The 18,650-nt window shown below is 34.3% G+C and overlaps 1 protein-coding gene across 1 annotated transcript; it reads left to right on the forward strand.

The window, feature by feature from the left end:
* The first annotated feature begins 323 nt into the window (after positions 1 to 323).
* LOC149571823 (ethylene-responsive transcription factor ERF110-like) lies at positions 324 to 5,795 on the forward strand. The gene is made up of 3 exons (XM_089815733.1): positions 324 to 550; positions 3,431 to 3,491; positions 5,619 to 5,795. The coding sequence occupies exons 1-3, from the start codon at positions 324 to 326 to the stop codon at positions 5,793 to 5,795; spliced, it is 465 nt and encodes a 154-aa protein (XP_089671859.1).
* Positions 5,796 to 18,650: the final 12,855 nt, after the last annotated feature.

Raw genomic sequence — 18,650 nt, forward strand, 5'->3', positions numbered from 1 at the left:
GGCAAGGTTGTTAGGGTTGTAAACATATCTAGAGGGGAGCAATGCATCTACTAGATACATAGCTATGAAACCTTACTTTGTCAAGCCTACCCGAGATGTACAAAGTTTTACCACGATTGGAAGAGAGATTTCTTGGTAGTGGAGCCAAAAAGACAAGGATAATAAAATGTGTATCATCTAATCTCTCACTGAGAAACTGACTTCAATAGATTGCTGGTATTCTGATTAAGAAGAAGCTAAGCAAGGAAACATTAAACTAATAGAAGAAGCAATCCTTGAACTTCGCAAATGTTTTGAAGATTAAACCATGTATATTCAGCGCGATGAGAATCATATATGATATTATTGGTGTCAACGCATATTGCTTACAGGAAATGGTTCTTCTATTAGAACTAATGGGTATTAGACAAAGGCCATTAGGGAGATGGGTTGCAGAGATAGAAGACAACATTCAAAAGATCAGTCTGTGGTTGGGCACCTTTGACACTACAGAGGATGAAGCAACTTGCCTTTTGAGGGGCAAAGAGACTGCCAAGATGCTTCTCCTCAGGTTCAAGGATGCCCATGCTAGAAACAAGACTATCAACTCTAACTCAAGTCCCAATTTTCTCTCTAATTATGAGCCAAATTGTCTCAGGAATCATTTCGTATAGTCAAAAGTCAAGCTAGGAACATAGTATCTTAGCTCTAATGCCCATGTTCAAAATGTTGAACTTACCTTCAGAGAAGTCCTCTTGCATTGGAAGTAGGATTTCCAGCCTGACAAACGTGCACATTACTCCAAGTAAGTCCATGGGTGAGGGGAAGTTCGAAGGTAAAGACAATGACTCAACTGGTTTTTCTCACAACTCTGTACAACAGAGACATAGTAATGGTGAAAGACAATGGTTGTAAATGTTAGTGAACCATAATTTGGTAAACTTTTAGTTTTCCATCCCCTATCTCTCTTCTATTTAAAAATGTTCTTTGTTTTGATTTACAGTTCCAATGCGCAATGATATTCAATATTCTTGGTTCATGGTTAAAGTGTTTGATAGTGAAAACTTGTAGTGACCAATCAAGTATATCTTATGACTCTTGACAAGTTCTTTTTATAATTTAGGCATTGTGTATGAACTATTATCATTTTGTCCTCTATAAGTTTAAATAACTCTTTCTTCTATTATCTAATCCAAGTATTGTGTCTAACCTATTATTGTTTTGTGCTTTATAAGTTGAAATAGTTCTTTCTCCTCTATATAATCTTGTGTTTACACATTTGCTTTATATTTTTAATACTGTGTTAAATAAGCCTATCAAAATAGGGTCACCCTATTCCATCGCATACCCTACTTTGACATAAAATCTTGGCATATTATTAATGGGTCTTTACTGCACTCAAAGGTTTGCATAATTAAATTGGAAAGAGACATAATACCTCCATCCCACTTATTGGATTCTTTATAATGATATTGTTTTGATCATCTGTTGATGCATTAAATTTTTTTACCAATTACTTCTCAGTAATAGAAAATAGCTTATTTCTGCCTTTAAAGTTTGTATGGGGTGCAAGAGCAGCATTGTCCATTTCTTTAATTACCTTGTTGAAAAGTTCTCTCAGCTACTTTCAACAATATGGATGCTTGTACTTTTTCAAATTGTAGAAACAAAGGATTAAGCAAGGACACTAAACTAATTTTGGAGATTGAAGCATGTACTATATATGTATTCTATATAATTACTAAGAAATCTCATGTTTTAGAGTCATGTCTTGCAATTATATAGGACTGTATGAGATGATTGGTGTAATTGAATGTAAGGACTGCATGTAGCTTGAAGAATACAAGTCACCCTTTAATGCAAGAGAATCAGTCTTCCCATTGTGGGAAGCTATTTTCTTATCATGATATCATTGGCTACTAATTTAGTGTTTTTTACCACATATATAGAATTGCTTAGTGTAAGGCATTAATTGTGTTGGCCACTACTATTTCTCAATGCCATATTCTCCTAATTAAAAGAACTTAGCTAGGGCATAATATTTGCATGCTGTTCTAATGATATATTGTAGCTCATTTGATGAATACAAGCAAGTGAACACAAGGTGTTTTATTTCCTTATGAAGCACTGTATGCTTTGTTATTTGTAAAATAATTCACACCTTTTGATTCATCTATTTGATTATGTTTACATTATTGCTTCGCATTTTCCCTCATACATATGGAAGTGTTTGTTCAATTATGTTTAAAGCTTCAAATCTTTGGTCAATCAAAGTGAGTTTCCTTGTACATGATTACACAATTCTAGAATTCATTTTTTCTTTCCAAAAATGAGAAGTTTGAGATCATGATTTTTGAATCACTTTTAAGTGTAGTTCTACGGGATATAGGAGATAGAGACTTGATGAGATGTGTGTACAAAGATTTCCATAGTACTCAAGGGCCATGATACAATCCTGGATACTTAGAGGTAAAAACTTAATATCTGACATCTTCGATTCTGAGAGTGGCTAATATTCAAGGACAAAGATCAATATACTGGGAAGATAAAATGCTCTTATATCGAATATTTGAAAAACAATGCATGTAAAAGTTTACAGCAAGCAAAATTTTAAGGAAATTTACAACATCTAATGTTTGATCTCTTATCACTATTGAAGCTTGAAGTTCAAGCAAAATGAATGATCTTATGTAGGATGGCATCCATAAACTGAAATTGATCATTCTCTGCCCTATTTAAATGTGAAGTGAAGTCTTTTTAGTAGAATTACATAATGAATTATCCCGATTTTATTCTTTGATAGTTAAATTTGGCTCATTTATGAAGAATGCTTAACATAAAAGTTACTTTGACAGGTCCCTTTCACAGCGCATATTGATCATGGAATTGAAAAGCATGACTTGATTGAGACCTTGGAGATGATATGTTATATGCAATGGTATCACAAATTTTTTCATATTTAAAACATCTCTCAGTATCTGAATAAATGATTCAGTGACCTTATAGAAAGAAACGAATCATATAGTAGCATGCTTGTGCTGTCACCTGTTCCATTGTGAGATCATTATAGTTGCTGCATTTTTTCTTACAATGTAATTATGTCCATCATAACTTCTGAAGGCTTTTGGAGGTATCAGAAATAAATCCTCATAGTACATTGAATGATTAACTCTATATGTGCAAAAACATTCATAGGCATGCTGTTGTGTATGTGATTGTTTATTAGGGTGTTGACTCTGTAATGGTGGATGGTTCACATCTATCTTTCAGTCACAATATTTCATATACTAAATACATAACAACCATGGCCCATGCAAAGAACATTATAGTGGAAGCTGAACTATGGCGACTATCATTTTTCATACATTATAATTATTATTAGTAAATATGAGTCAGCCTACATTTGTCAGCAAATGTTTTAAGTTTTAATATCTGGTATTCTATCTTGTAGAGAATATCTTGGATGTTCAATTGAAAAAATCAGTGATCTCAGGGAAAGTATGGAGGTTAAGGTACTTATTATCTCTTGAAATTTTTAATTAATGATATTTTTTTATTTGTAAAAAATGATGTGTTTTAACTAGGAAATGTATTTGATAGACCTGGGTTTCACAATCCAGATAAAAGGTGGCTGTGATATCCAGAAAAAATCTGATATGAAGTACTTATCTTTTGTACAGTCGCCTTTTCTAGTTTAGATTATGTCTCATTGGTTGTCAGTTGTTCACAGTGACACTGTGTAGATCTATTCTGATGGATCTTAATGTGTTTAGTTTACCTTATGAAAACCTTCTTTGCTCAAATATACAAATGATTCCCTATATTTCAGTACTTAAATATCAATCTAGATATGGATATAGAGTATGTGTTGTGCTTTATTAGGCATCTACCAAAAGGTTATGGTCTATTTTTTTAGCCTCAATATTTTACGTACAGAAAACACTTTCTACGTAGAATATTCTTGAACTCCAACCTATCTCATCTTGGATAAGTAAACTTTTTGTTTTCATTTCACTAATTAGATATGGCTAAGTTGTGATATGTCAAGATAGTTTCGTCCATCTTCCAATATTTTGTCTTCCATACAAATAAACTCTTATGCTAAATGTTTTGGCATAATTAGATTTTGCTATATCCAAAACATTGATGCTAAAAACACATACACGATCTAAACCAGAAGTTTCTCAATTTAATTTCAATGGATTGTGGAAATCATATAACACTAAGATACTAGCAGAGTTATTTTGGTTTAGAAGAAGTTTTTTTTTAATTAAAAAATGAGTACATTATAATACCATTCTTAGATCTTGAAATGCATATGGGACAAAGAGAACCCATTGCTCTTAATGATCAAGGTATTAGATAAAAAATTAACAAGTTTTACATCTTTTAACAATATAAAATCTAGAAGAAAATTGCAAAATTGAAATAGGGATAATACCCCATATAAAAACTAATACTCCCAGTACTATATCTTAATATATCTACATTGAATTTTTTTTGCAAAGCTAAAGATAGTAGACAACTAATATTCAACCCACTCCAGAAGTCTTTCAGTGATGGACTTATGGCAGTTGGTTTAATAAAGAACCCACAAATTTACTGTAGCAGACAGAAACATTTTCAAAATACTAGTATGTTGTAGAGATCCTTAGCCTTGAGAAGGTAGTGCTAGCAACTGCATCATCTACTAATTTCTCCAAACTTCTTAGCTAGTTCTTCATTATTTGCACTTATCTAAACAAGTGCTCAATTATTATGTTCATCCCTTTGGATAAATCTAATTATTCCAAACATTGTGAGTACTCCCCAATATTAACTACTTGTTTTTTAAAACCATTATGACTTAACCATGCTCGTTGAACACAATAGTTGTCCTAGTGCCCTGCATAATTAAACATTGTTTATGCTTGCATTAAAAACTCTAAATTTTGTTCATAGCATGATATTATAGATTCTAATGGATTTTATGACCTATAGACTATTTTTAACAATATAAACATCATTACAAGATGGCTAGTGTTTTCCAAAACCAAGTGGAAACATGGGGGACTTCCAAAGCATCTTCCCGAGGTTGTTCTGTAACAATTATTTGTCAAGATTGAAAAAATTTGATTGGTTATCGCAAGGGAATGTTTCTTAACCATCATCACATATAAGAAACCCAATTCAAACCAATTTTCTGTAATTATGTCAACTAAGTTGAAATATATCTTTGTTATCCAAGACATCCTTGTGAACCTCCTTTTGTTTTATGCAATAAAGATGCATCTTCTTTCAATACTCTGTTTTGCACATGGCCTTGCAGGGCTCTTCTCTAATGCAGTCTCATGTGTGCAAGCACTTGTCATTATGGTAAGCATTCACTCTATTTCGAACAAGTTTGATGTAACAAGCCTAAATTATAAAGGCAATGTAATAGAGGTTAAGGCACTATAAGGTCAAAATGTACCTAGGAGGCTCATAAGGGGTCAATTTGTTAATCCTAGTTTAGTTTAGGTGGCCCCGACCCTTATGGCAGTGGCCCCCCTCCTCCCACAGGGCCTTATGGGCCATTTCCCAATCTGCCCCAAGCCGCTCAATAGCCTTATCAATAGGAATAGGCTGCAACAGCACCAGTACAGTACTTTGCTCCACAGTTCCTTTTGACGGTTGAATCTGGCAGTGGGACTGAACCTATTATTGAAGCTGGAGTTGGTGAAGTTGTGGAAAAGATGGAGCATGTCACTTTGCAGGCTCCTTCAAGCCCTGATGTGCCTGGGCCATCTGAGATTGTAGCAGCTAGAACAACACCATTGTCAAGCAAGGGAGTGTGATTCCCATTGCTACGGAACTTAAGTGATTTAATCTAGACTGATTTTTGTTACCTTTAGAATGCATAGTGAATAATAAAGGAGGGAATTGAACCCTCCTTGAGGCTCACACTTGTTGAGGTCCACTTTAGCAATGGCCCTTCCTATGAAATTTTTGTCTGAAACCTTTCTAATGAGATAATGTGTTATGAGCTCTTCATTAGTGGGATGGAATGTTAATCCAAGAGGCAGTTGTGCATCACCCATATCATGATTGTAACTAAAGTTAAGAGCCTCTATTATTGCATTCTCTTCCCTATCATCCATATTCATTTCCTTTGCTATTCATGCTTTACATGGGAGTCTTTTTATATGATGATTTATTGTCAATCATGTCCATTTGCTACCAAACAATTCATATTCTACAAATTTGAGACGCTAGAACTTTTGTGGATGTGCAAGCCATTGGAACATATTGTAGGGAGGATGATGAACTTATTCTCAACTATCAGACTCAAGCAAGTGATACAAATTGTAGAATCTTAACATATGGTTGTTCAAATTCTGTATCTCCTAAATGATTTCCTTTTAGCATATAACTTGTTGTGCATAGTTACCAAGTTTTCTTATTGTATTGGGCATATTAATGAAGAAGCATATTAGTTACTGTCAATATTTTTTAGGCATTCTATAAAATAGTTCACATGCCTTGCGTATGATATGAGATTTTGCATGCATCTTGCACTCTCTCATCCGGCTGATGATGGATTATGGAGAGTGATCTGAAACGATGATGCTAAAAAACACAGAATCAAATCCAAAATGAACTTGCATTACAAATGGATTGTGGAAATCTGATATTGTTGATTTTGCATGCATGCCTACCAGGACAATAACAACTTAAACATATATATATATATACATATATATATATACATATATATATATACATATACATATATATATATACATATACATATATATATATATGTATATATACATACATATATATATATACATATATATATATGTATATATACATATATATATATGTTTACATATATATATATATATATATATATATATGTATACATATATATATATATATATATATATGTATACATATATTTATATGTATATATATATGTATACATATATATATACATATAAATATATGTATACATATATATATATATGTATACATATATATATACATACATATATATATATATATATGTATATATATATATATGTTTAAGTTGTGATTGTCCTAGTAGGCATGCATGCAAAATCAACAATATCAGATTTTCACAATCCATTTGTAATGCAAGTTCATTTTGGATTTGATTCTGTATTTTTTAGCATCATCATTTCAGATCACTCTCCGTAATCCATCATCAGCCGAATGAGAGAGTGCAAGATGCATGCAAAATCTCATATCATACGCAAGGCATGTGAACTATTTGATAGAATGCCTGAAAAAAAATTTACACCCATGCGTTGGTAGAAATTTCTACCTTCATTGGTCAAAATTTCTACCTTCAATGGTGTCATGTCCCCCTTTAAAATAATTAAAAATAATAATCTTTTCTAAGGCAGGCAGGCCCAAAAAGGTGAAGTTTCGGAAAAAGGGGATAATCTTTGGAAGCTAATGGAGTAATAAATGAAAATTATTATTAAAATATGTTTTATTAACCCCTATTGGATGTGAGTTAGGGTTATGCCCTCTTTTAAGGAGTTTGGAGGCATTTTGGGCTGATCCCAGAACTTGATTTTGCACATTGCTTTGTTGTTCTTCAGAGGCTGCCAAACCTGTGAAGAAGGAGACCCAAGAATGGGAGTTTGAAAGTTTCTAGGAAGGCTAAGGATGGGAGTTTGAAGCCATTCCATGTGCATGCTCATAAAGAGTTTTCCTTTGTGTTGAACAGTGCAGATTTGTAGATTTTCGGGTGTGTTTTTTGTAAGAGTTTGGTGTTTCCAGTTGAGTATTTCATATCAGTTTGGGTTGCTGCTGTATTTCAGACTTTTAGATGTTAAAATAGATTTGAATATATGTATTTTTTCATGATTATACTTCTATGATATATTATCAGTGCTTTTGTGGTATTTCTGGCTATTTTGTGTTGTTTTCGGGAGCCCGATGAGCATAGTTTTTGTCCTACATTTGTGAGTTGTTCTGTAAATGCTATACAGATCTAGAAATTTCATTTTGTAGGCCTTTATGCTGCTGAAATTTTTGTAAAAATGTCCATTTTCAGATTTATTAATAATTTGTGAAGTTGTGAAGTTTTTGGCACTATTTCGGACATACCCGACTTGGGGTTTATTGAGAAATTGGTGGATCTTTGTACTATTGGTTGTTTGATCTTAAAGATCTGATTAGAGGCTTGAAATATCATATAAAATCAGAATAGGGACATTTCAGTGGTATCAGAGCTATGATCTTGCCAGCCTGAGGGTTTGTAGAAGTTTGCATGTCAGTTTTGACAACTACCCAAATCTTGCATCTCATAATTTACGGTTGCATGTTGCTTCTATTTAGTTGCATGTCAAAATCTATGGTTGCATGCTACTTCTAATCATTTTCATGTTAGTTCTTGGTAAATTTGGTGGTTGCATGTTGCTTCTAATCAGCTACATGTCAAAATCTATGGTTGCATGCTACTTCTAATCAATTGCATGTTAGTTCTTGGTGTTTGAAGAAGTTATAACCTATTGGGGTTACACTCTACTTTATCTAGAATGGACAAGTATAGTACAGAGTCTCAGAGGTCATGATCTTGGACAATTGATAGCCAGAGTCAGAACAGTAGAAAGGATGGTTATTTAGACATTTGAGATAAACTTAGGAAAATAAGCCATGACATGTCTAAACAGTTGGTTGAGCACCACCGTATGATGAATGACATGTTGTCCAACCCAGCTAAGGTGGATAAGTTGACTAGATTTCTATTTGGCAAATTTTCTCACAGGGCAGGTGACACAATTACCAAGAACTTGCATGAGGAGTTTGAGAAACTAGCTTATAGCCAAGTAGAGGTCTCAAATTCTACTCCACCACAGGAGGTAGTGAGAAAGTATATTACGCAGATTGATAGTAATGGTCAACTTGATACTCAAATTGAGACAATTGTATACAGGTTGTTAAAGGGTGATGTCACAGGTATTCAGGATGGTATAGTTACAACAGGCAGTGACTACAACATAGTGGGTTTAGAAGATGATTATGAGAATGTTATTGTGCATGATGGTGAGATACCTGGTAGAGATGAGCAGACATTGAGCATTCATGAATTTGTTGAGAAAGAGTACCAGGCATAGTTAGATGCTTCATCACATGAGGTTGAGGCTGGTAGTACTTCACATGATTTGTCTAGCCAGCTGAAAGTGAAAAAAGATAGTATTGTGACTTCATTATCTCATCATGACAGGTATGTGGAGTTAGTTGGTATTGGTCATATTACTCAGGTGAGGAGTTTTCTTGAGTTACCAGCTGATTCTAGTTTACGAATATGGACTCGAGATTGTTATATTGGCATTTGGGATTTAGTTGACTGGAGATCTTTAACACTTTTTGGTAGTAGTGTTTGTTTGGGTGCTATCATGGATTTGATTAGCAGATTGCATGGTGTTGTCTTTTCTTGTGCTAGCAGCTTGTCCGATGTTGGTATTAGTTTTTATACACCGGTGTTGGGCTTTGTTCATATATCTAGTCGACCATACTTACTGGAATGTGTTGATGATCTTTCATATTTGGCAGTGTGTATAGATGAGTCCCAAGATCATATTGGCATTGATGACATCCAAGAGGATGTAGTGGGCAGTTTTGAAGACTTAGTTTCCTTGGCAGTTTCTTTTGGTACAGAGGAGTTGGACAGTAGTGCTACAATTTTTGATACTCCATATGTTGATATGAGCTTTGGAGTTGATTCGCAGGATATGGATGGTAATACTCTAGAGACTAGTAACTTTGAGGATACTCCTTTAAACAGTGCATCAGAGGAGGTTTGTAGGAGACAATCTAGCCAATGTCATCATGTGTCTAATCAGTTGAGAGTTAGTGAGTGAGGCATTGCTATCACTTGCCAGCATTTTGATGTTGCTCGTCAGTTGTTAGCAGTTTAGGGATGGGGTTCTCCTAGTAGTGATGAGCGGGAAGGCAGTTATCTTTCCTTGACAGAGATCCACTCTTTATGGGAGGCTATTCGGATTTTGAGACAGAATTATATGCAGTTGGTAGCCGACAGAGATTATCTTATGGAGTGGGGGAGTACAACATATGATGCATTATTGGCCAAGGAAGATGAGGTGAGTGAGCTTACTCAGCAGCTTGAGGTGACTTCTGAGATTCTTGAGAGTACACAATTGGCTTTCAAGGAGTCACAATTTCATTTGGCTAAGGTGACCATGGAGTTAGAGCAACTACAGTCTTTACTAGATTTTGTATAGTCACAAGCTATGGTGTCTGGTGATCCGAGGATGTCCATGGTCGAGATTGTCAAAGATAGTGGAGATGGAGATGCATCCATCCTTGATACTAACATTGGCATATCGGGTTCGTCCCCACTAGAGTTAGGTTCAGTTGAGTTGGGTGTTGCAGCAAATTGTTGCGGTATGCCTGACATGGTGGTGGCCTCTAGTACTAATGGCACGGAGACTAGAGATATTGTATCAAAGACCATATGTGATGTTGGTGAGCTGTCAGTTGGCATGGTTCCTGCTAGTAATACTACTCCCTTGGTGATGTCTTCAGAGGTAGTAGTCAGTTCCAACTTGGTTAATGATCGATTGCAGTTAGTTACATTTGGATTGCAGTCTGAGCCACTGACTGAGACTGGTGCATTCTATCGGCATTACATTGTGAGGTATGCTCATCAATTTACCTTTGATGACTATGTTGATGAGATGATGATACAGAGATGTACTTTGGTTCCTAGTGCTTATCATCAGTTATGGGATAGTTTGACACCTTAGAATGAGAGTCATGATGGGCACGACATGGTGATAGGTTCTACAGTTTACAGCTTGATAATACATGACTTAGAGTAGGAGTTTTGGAGTGATGCTTCAGCGGGTGTTGTTATTGATTCTACTCCTTTGGCTATGACATCTCCTGACTTAGTTGGTGATCAGTCACAGTGGGTTGTATCACTTATTCATGGTGAGCTATTGACTAAGGCTATTTTTCTTTATCAACATTATATTGTAGGGTATGTACATCAGTTAGCATTTGATCCTTGTGTTGAGGAATTGATGGCAAGCAAATTTGGTTTGGGTTCCATTTCTTACTATTTATCTTGTGATGGCTTTTCACCATCAGGGGTGCATGGGAGTTATGGTTATGAGACAGTGGCCAGTGATCTGCAGAGTTGTGTTGACTGCAGGAGTTGTACAGTGTGTGGATTCTCCATACCTCATACAGTTTCATTCGGGAGCATTCACCACTGTTGCAGAGTTGGATTATACATTCCGTATAGGCCAGTGGGATGTGTTGATGGTATTTACTATGTTGGTAGTTTGATTTGTCCACTTTACTTGGGTTTGATCTTCTAAGAGTTTGTGTCTCATGGGTTTCTGACTGTGGAAGTTGAGACTTTGGAGTTTGGTTGAGCAGTAATTGTCGGTTTGATTATGGATTCCTCTTGGTTATATTGCAGAGGATATTGTAGGAGCCTGTGTTAATTGACAATAGTATAGTTCATGACTACATTTGGGATCCAAGTGGATTGATTGGTTTATTTTTTAGCCATTGCTTGAGGACAAGCAATATTTGGAAGGGGAGGACTTGTCATGTCCCCTTTTCAAATAATTAAAAATAATAATCTTTTCTAAGGCAGGCGGGCCCAAAAAGGTGAAGTTTCAGAAAAAGGGGATAATATTTGGAAGCTAATGGACTAATAAATGAAAATTATTATTAAAATATGTTTTATTAACCCCTCTTGGACGTGAGTTAGGGTTATGCCCTCTTTTAAGGAGTTTGGAGGCATTTTGGGCTGATTCCAGAACTTGATTTTTGCGCATTGCTTTGTTGTTCTTCAGAGGCTGCCAAACCTGTGAAGGAGACCCAAGAATGGGAGTTTGAAGGTTTCTAGGAAGGATAAGGATGGGAGTTTGAAGTCATTCCATGTGCATGCTCATACAGAGTTTTCCTTTGTGCTGAACAGTGCAGATTTGTAGATTTTCGGGTGTGTTTTTTGTAAGAGTTTGGTGTTTCCAGTTGAGTATTTCATATCAGTTTGGGTTGCTACTGTATTTCAGAATTTTAGATGTTAAAATAGAGTTGAATATATGTATTTGGTTATGATTATACTTCTTTGATAGATTATCAGTGCTTTTGTGGTATTTTCAGCTATTTTGTGTTGTTTTCGGGAGCTTGATGAGCATAGTTTTTGTCCTACATTTGTGAGCTATTGTGTAAATGCTATACAGATCTGGAAATTTCATTTTTTAGGCCACTATGCTGCTGAAATTTTTGTAAAAATGTCCATTTTCAGATTTATTAATAATTTGTGAAGTTGTGAAGTTTTTGGCACTATTTCAGACATACCCAATTTGGGGTTTATTGAGAAATTGGTGGATCTTTGTAATACTGGTTGTTTGATCTTAAAGATCTGATTAGAGGCTTGAAATATCATATAAAATCAGAAAAGGGACATTTCAAATGGTCAAAATTTTTGACCTTCATTGGTCGAAATTTCTATCTTCAATGGTCAAAATTTTCAACCTTCATTGGTCGAAATTTCTACCTTCAATGGTCAAAATTTTCGACCTTCATTGGTCGAAATTTCTACCTTTCTTGGTCAAGATTTTCTACCTTCTTTGGTCAAAATTTCTACCTTTATTGGTCAAAATTTCCAGCCTTCTTGGCCAATATTTTCTACCTACATTGGTCAAATTTTCTACCTTTATTGGTCAAAAATCTCTTCCTTATTTGGTCAAAATTTCAACCAATTCCTGACAAAACTTGCACAATGGCTATGGAATTTTTTCGACCAACCAGCAGGTTGGTCAAAATTTCGACCAATGAGTTGGTCAAAGTTTGGTCAAAAAATGGGTCAAAATTTCAACCAATAATGGTCGAAAAATGGCCTCAAATGTAGAAGTGAGACTAGAGTAGTAGAGGATGCATATAATTCCTGCGTTGGAAGCCAAATAAGTGAAGTGGTTACATGCCTTGTTGAATACACAGAAGAAGAAATCAAAGATGAAGACATGAAAGAGGTAAATTTCTATGAATTATGGGATGTTGAATTTGAGATGAGTTTGAAAGATATTGATGATGGTTTGCATGAGGATCTTGTTAGTGATGTGTGGTATGTAAAGGAAGATTGGTATGGTGTTGTTGGGTTTATTATAGGTATGATTAATTCAACAAGATTGGATGAGGATGAGATTTATACTTGGACAAAGTTCATTGCAGAGAAGAAATTTCAGCAACAAAAACATGTTCTAGCTAGGTGTTGGCAAAGAAGAAAGAAGGAGATATATTGGCTGCAAAAACTTATTCCAGCTATGTGTTGGAAGAAGAGAAAAATATATATATCAACAATGGCTACTTCATTTTGTGAATCCATATTCATAAAAAAAATTCCTACCATGGGAGTCGAATGCAAGAGCATCATGCATCAGAAAATAAATAAATAAATAAAAATTATGGAGGAGAGAGAAAGTGACAAAGATAGAAAAAATAATAATAATAAATAGAAAATAGAAAAAATGAGAAAAAGAGGAATTTTTATTTTCAATGTGCATAGGTGTCATGAATAGAAAAATAAGAAAAATAGTTGTCATTCCATTTATTGAGGTGTGTAGGTGGAATTATAGAAGTTTGTGGATAAATCATTTATTTAATATTTGTTGGGTGCTTAGTTGTATTTTGGTGGGAATTTAATATTTATTTAAGGTAGTTGTATTTACCTTTTATCCCACATTGGTTGTGTTTGTAATGTCTTGGGTTAGAAGTGCCTATTTAAACAAGGCTTATGATTATTTGTAATCAAGTTCTTGAAGTAGAAGCTCTTCAAATAGAAGCTCTTGGTGTGCAAGCTAGTTGGAAGCTCTTAGTGAGGAGTCTCTCTTATATTGTAATAATTTGGAGTTCTTTCATTTGGAGAATATTGTAATGAATTTCAAGTATTAATGGATGCTTTATGAAGCATTTTTTCATCTCTTTGTCTCCATATTGGTTTGATCTTGGCTATGAGTTGGTAAGGGTGGTGTGGCCCTTCATCAAGGGTATAAGGAGAGGTTGACTCTAATAAAGATGTTAAGCTTGTTGGCACACACTCAAGTCTGATTTCTTTTGTGGAAACCTAGGTAATTGCATGGTTGAAGATCATTTTTTGCATATGGACTATTGGATAGAATGCTTGCGATGGTTGAGGGTAAAGTCAGTCAAAGATCATGATTCCTAAATAGTCAAATTGCTAATTGTTACCTTTGTATTTTCTTCATCCTTAAAGTCAATTTTTTAATTCTTGGGAGAGCCTAGGTTGAAGTTGAAGTTGAACCTTCGAGTCAGTTCAAGTTCAAGTTCAAGTTTTATAAAAAAAAGAAATGTTAAAAGTGGACTAGTCATTCTCCTAGTCATCATCCTTCCTATTCACATATGGGAAAGTTGAAGTTGACGTCGAACCTTTGGGTCAGTTCAACTTCAAGTTCAAAGTTCAAAATCATGTCAGTTCAAGTTTGAGTTCAGAGTTCAAAAGGTCACTTTTTTATGCATAAAATAAAAAGCAGATGTGATGTTATAAGTTGATCGAAAGTCCAAGATCCAAGGCCAGAAGATGGTGGTGGATGATGAGATGTATAGATAGAAAAATCCAATATGTGACTCATGTGCAGGTATTGGTGTATATATTGTCATAGTTTTAATACAGCCTGTAACTATAAATTTCTATCAGCATAAAAAAAAAATAGTCACAATGCGAGGAGCATAAATTTTAGCTCCATTGTTGGATCTATTTGAATTTTGAATATGTTGTCCAAAATCAAGTTTTCTAAATCTTCACTAGAGTGATCTTGAAAATTTTCCAAGGTCAAAAGTTATAATGGAATGTATGTGGGTCTGTCAACATACTAGCAAATACAAATGTGTTGTAGTCAGAAAAATAGGCATGTTGCGAGGGCCATAACTTTTTATCCAACCATTGGATCATGCTCAATTTTGGATATGTTTGTGAGATACAAATGATTGTGTGCAATACTATCAAAATTGTCAATGACAGCCACAAATGCTGACAACACTTCTTCACCATGACGTGGCATCACACCATGGGAGGTTTCAAGGATTATGATGATGTTTGGTTTAAAATAATAAACCATTACATTGAGTATATCCTTATGATGTTTTTAAATAGCTTTTGTGAACTTTTGTGGAGAGATATTCATCACTAATAGTCAATTTTTCATAAGTGTGAAGGACTTTATTGAACTATAAAAACAGTTCCAAGAATTGGTTATTATAATTGATAACCATCTATAGGAAGGAGATAAATAAGCTAACCGAAGAAAGAATAGGGGTTCTTCTTTCTGGTCTACAAGTTCTACAACTGCTACAGGGGGGAGACAGTTCTATTTTGTAATAGGGAAAAGTAGAGATTTATTTTGTTTTACTGTACTTTGATTTGATTTGCAAGAACAAGGTAATCCTATGGTTATACTATTATGTATTTGAAATGTAGGAACTTCATATGTCAGATTTTGGAGTCTAAAGTGTGAATTTCTTAGACTAATGTTGATTATGTAGTCACTTTTGTCTCATTTTAAATGTCTTCTTTGTATACTTATTCATTTTTCATGAAGCAAAGAAATATTCCTTCCATTTTCTCTGTAATAAGAAAGATCGGCTAGGTAGTCTTGTGGCTGCTCATTTGTCTTTCTTCTTCTATATCGTTCATAAATCTAGAAATCGCATTCATTTCATTTCTATGAATGAATGTCAAAAAACCTAAGTGCCTTCAAGTTAAAGGTACATCCTATCATTTAAATTCATTGCAAATCTATAAACGAGGGAGTTGTACCTCTTAACTCAGAGGTAGTTATCAATCAATGATAACTGATACAACTATTAGTACTTTTTGTTCTTCTTTTTGGGCATATTGAGTCATTATTTACATTTCTTATTGAAGGAAAAATCTATTTACTAACATCTAATTATCAACCCAAACCTAAACCAAATTGTAGGTGTTCTAGAGCCATTACTATCTCATTCGTTGGTGTTGATAAGATCAAGGCTCCAAATGGTCCTCCATATATTACTACTCAAATTGCTAAATATCCTTCTTATGGGTTTCTTGTTGAACCTAATTTTATGGTTAATGTCATCACTGAGGAACATCTCTATAATAAGAAAAAACATCATGATTTCTATGACTCGACTAACACTTGGCTTCAAATTTGTAATGGTTTCTTGTATCCTCTGCAAGGTTCCATCCCTTTTCTAGTTGAGATATGTGGTAAAGTGATGAGTAATACCTTTGTTGTCATTCCTACTTCCAATTAGTTCCGAGTGAAGCTTTGTTTTACATTGGTTTTTACCATGCAAGCTATTGATTCTCCTATTCATCAATGTATTAAATTTCCTTATGAAGGTGAGATTAAGATGATCAATCACAGTCTTTATCATCCTTCTAGACCTTGACATTGTGCTACTCTTGACTTCTTATGTGTTTGTGAATATGTGTCTTGTCAATAATGGTAGAAAGTGAGTGAATGCAAAATTAGGTCATGGGAACATAAAAGATTTTGTGGGGTTGTAGCTATAATTGATAAAGGATTATTTGGATTGTCTACTGCATGATCATATAATGAGCATGAACAATCCTAGGCCTAGTTATTATTTATGGCCATACTAAAGTCGGCCTCTACACAATATAGTATGGTATAGTTAGTACTCTTACTACTACTGACTAACCTTGCCTCATGTTGCTCCTGTTGGCCACTAATGTGATTGTATATAAGCCACTTGTACTACACTATATATACAACACCCTTCCTTTTCCTTTTCCCTTTATTCTTTCTCCACTAAAAAAGATTACTTCATAAACATATATCGCAAGGGCATGACAAGAGACACAATATATATTAACTCCTACATCCTAAATGAATGAATGGAAAACTAAGTGGGGGCATAAGCTATAACATAATCAATCAAAATTTAATGACTTTTAGAATCCCTTATATTCCCCCAACTCAAAAAAAGCTTCCATTGTGTAGCTTCACTTTAGAGACGTAGATCACAAGGGCACGTCAACTAAAAATATATATATTCACTCCTAAATCATAAATAAATGAATGAATTGAAAAACTATGAGGGACCATAATTTAAAACATTGTCCATCAAAACTTCATACTTGTTTTCCTCTACTTTTGCAACTGCTTCGACACTAAGATCACAAGGGCACAGCAAGAGACAAAATATATATATTCTCATTAATTATAAATAAATGAACGAATTGAAAAACTATGAGGGGGCTTAACTTATAACACAATCCATCAAAATTTGATACCTTCTTTCCTCTACATTCCTATGCTTCTGTGGCTACTTTGACAATATTTGAGTTTCACGTAGTCAATTTGGAAGTCATTAAATGATATAATTTTTCCTTGTTTTTCCTTATATTGTTGATTTCATTGGAATATCGACAACATTGTCAGCATATTGACAATGTCAAGGCACTTTGAAAAAAAAAGGCCAAATTCTCATTACACTACCTCTTCCATTGGAAATTTCCATCGCAATTCAACCCCAAATTTTATAGTGAGACAAATTTCTATGGAATAAAAATAAAAAGGAACCATATCATGGGGTCACCTTTGGCCTAGCACGATCGTCCTTCTATATGGCTGAATTATCATCATGCTAATATGAATTCCCAAAACTAGACAGAGTCAGCTTTTGAATTTTTTAGATAACTAAAAACCTTGAATTTGAAATGAGTTTATGATATGGGGACCCTCATAAGATTTGAACCTTAAAACTCTGATTTAAGGTGCTCAAACTAGTAAGAACCTCACTAAATCGATGTAAACTTGGCTAAACCTTTCTGAACCTTTTGAATCTATATGAACCTAGTTTAAATTGAATATAATTGTCTTTGAAATGTTTTTTTTTTTGAAAAATATTATTGAAAAGAGACACATACTTTATTTATGACCATTATGAATAGGAAAATAGTTGGTTTTTGAAATATTAAATCAAAGTCCATATATGGGCTAACAAGTGCAACTTAGGGGAATGTGCTTAAACTCACAATGAAAGATGGGTTTTGGATAATAGGCCATGTTAGAGACTCATGTACAATGTTCAACATAATACATGAAATGCAATCTCGTAATGAAGAGAAAGAGGGAAAATCTCATGAGAAAAAATTTTCCCCCAAAAAGAGTGATCCACAATATGCATGGATGGATGGAGAACTCAAGACACCCCAAGAACTACATACATCATGTATATATAGACAAAATAATCCCCCATAGGAAGAATAATAGGGAACATGATATCCTGGCCCCCCTCCCCATAATAAAGAAGCTCCAATATTGATGAAGTGCACCTACAAACAAAAGAGATCCAATGCATACAAGTAACATGTCTCCTCTTGGGAAGAAATAAATACATCAAATAGTAAAGAAGACAATCCATGTGCAAATGGATAAATAAGGAAGAAAGTCTCCATGTATGCATCTATGAAGAATAAATAGGTCACTCCAAACACAAAAATTATATTACACCATTAAGATAACCTATGAGATGTGAAAAAACAAGTGAAGTAGTTTAGAGTTAGTAATTTCAATCTCGAAAGAAGGTGAAGAAGTATCTCCAACTATTATGCTATCATCAAAAAGAAAAGAAACCCCCTCAAGTACATCTCCTAGATG

The sequence above is a fragment of the Cupressus sempervirens genome, chromosome 2 (genome assembly GCF_028749045.1).
Source record: "Cupressus sempervirens isolate cs-2001-9-10 chromosome 2, ASM2874904v1, whole genome shotgun sequence".
Taxonomy (NCBI): Eukaryota; Viridiplantae; Streptophyta; class Pinopsida; order Cupressales; family Cupressaceae; genus Cupressus; species Cupressus sempervirens.

Bases quoted from the DNA above. Each gene is read 5' to 3' on its own strand.
- LOC149571823 (XM_089815733.1), top strand. From the start codon at position 324: ATGAGAATCATATATGATATTATTGGTGTCAACGCATATTGCTTACAG. The intron at 551-3,430 runs GTTCAAGGATGC...TCTATCTTGTAG, and splicing joins GCCAAGATGCTTCTCCTCAG to AGAATATCTTGGATGTTCAA. The intron at 3,492-5,618 runs GTACTTATTATC...TTTGCTCCACAG, and splicing joins GGGAAAGTATGGAGGTTAAG to TTCCTTTTGACGGTTGAATC.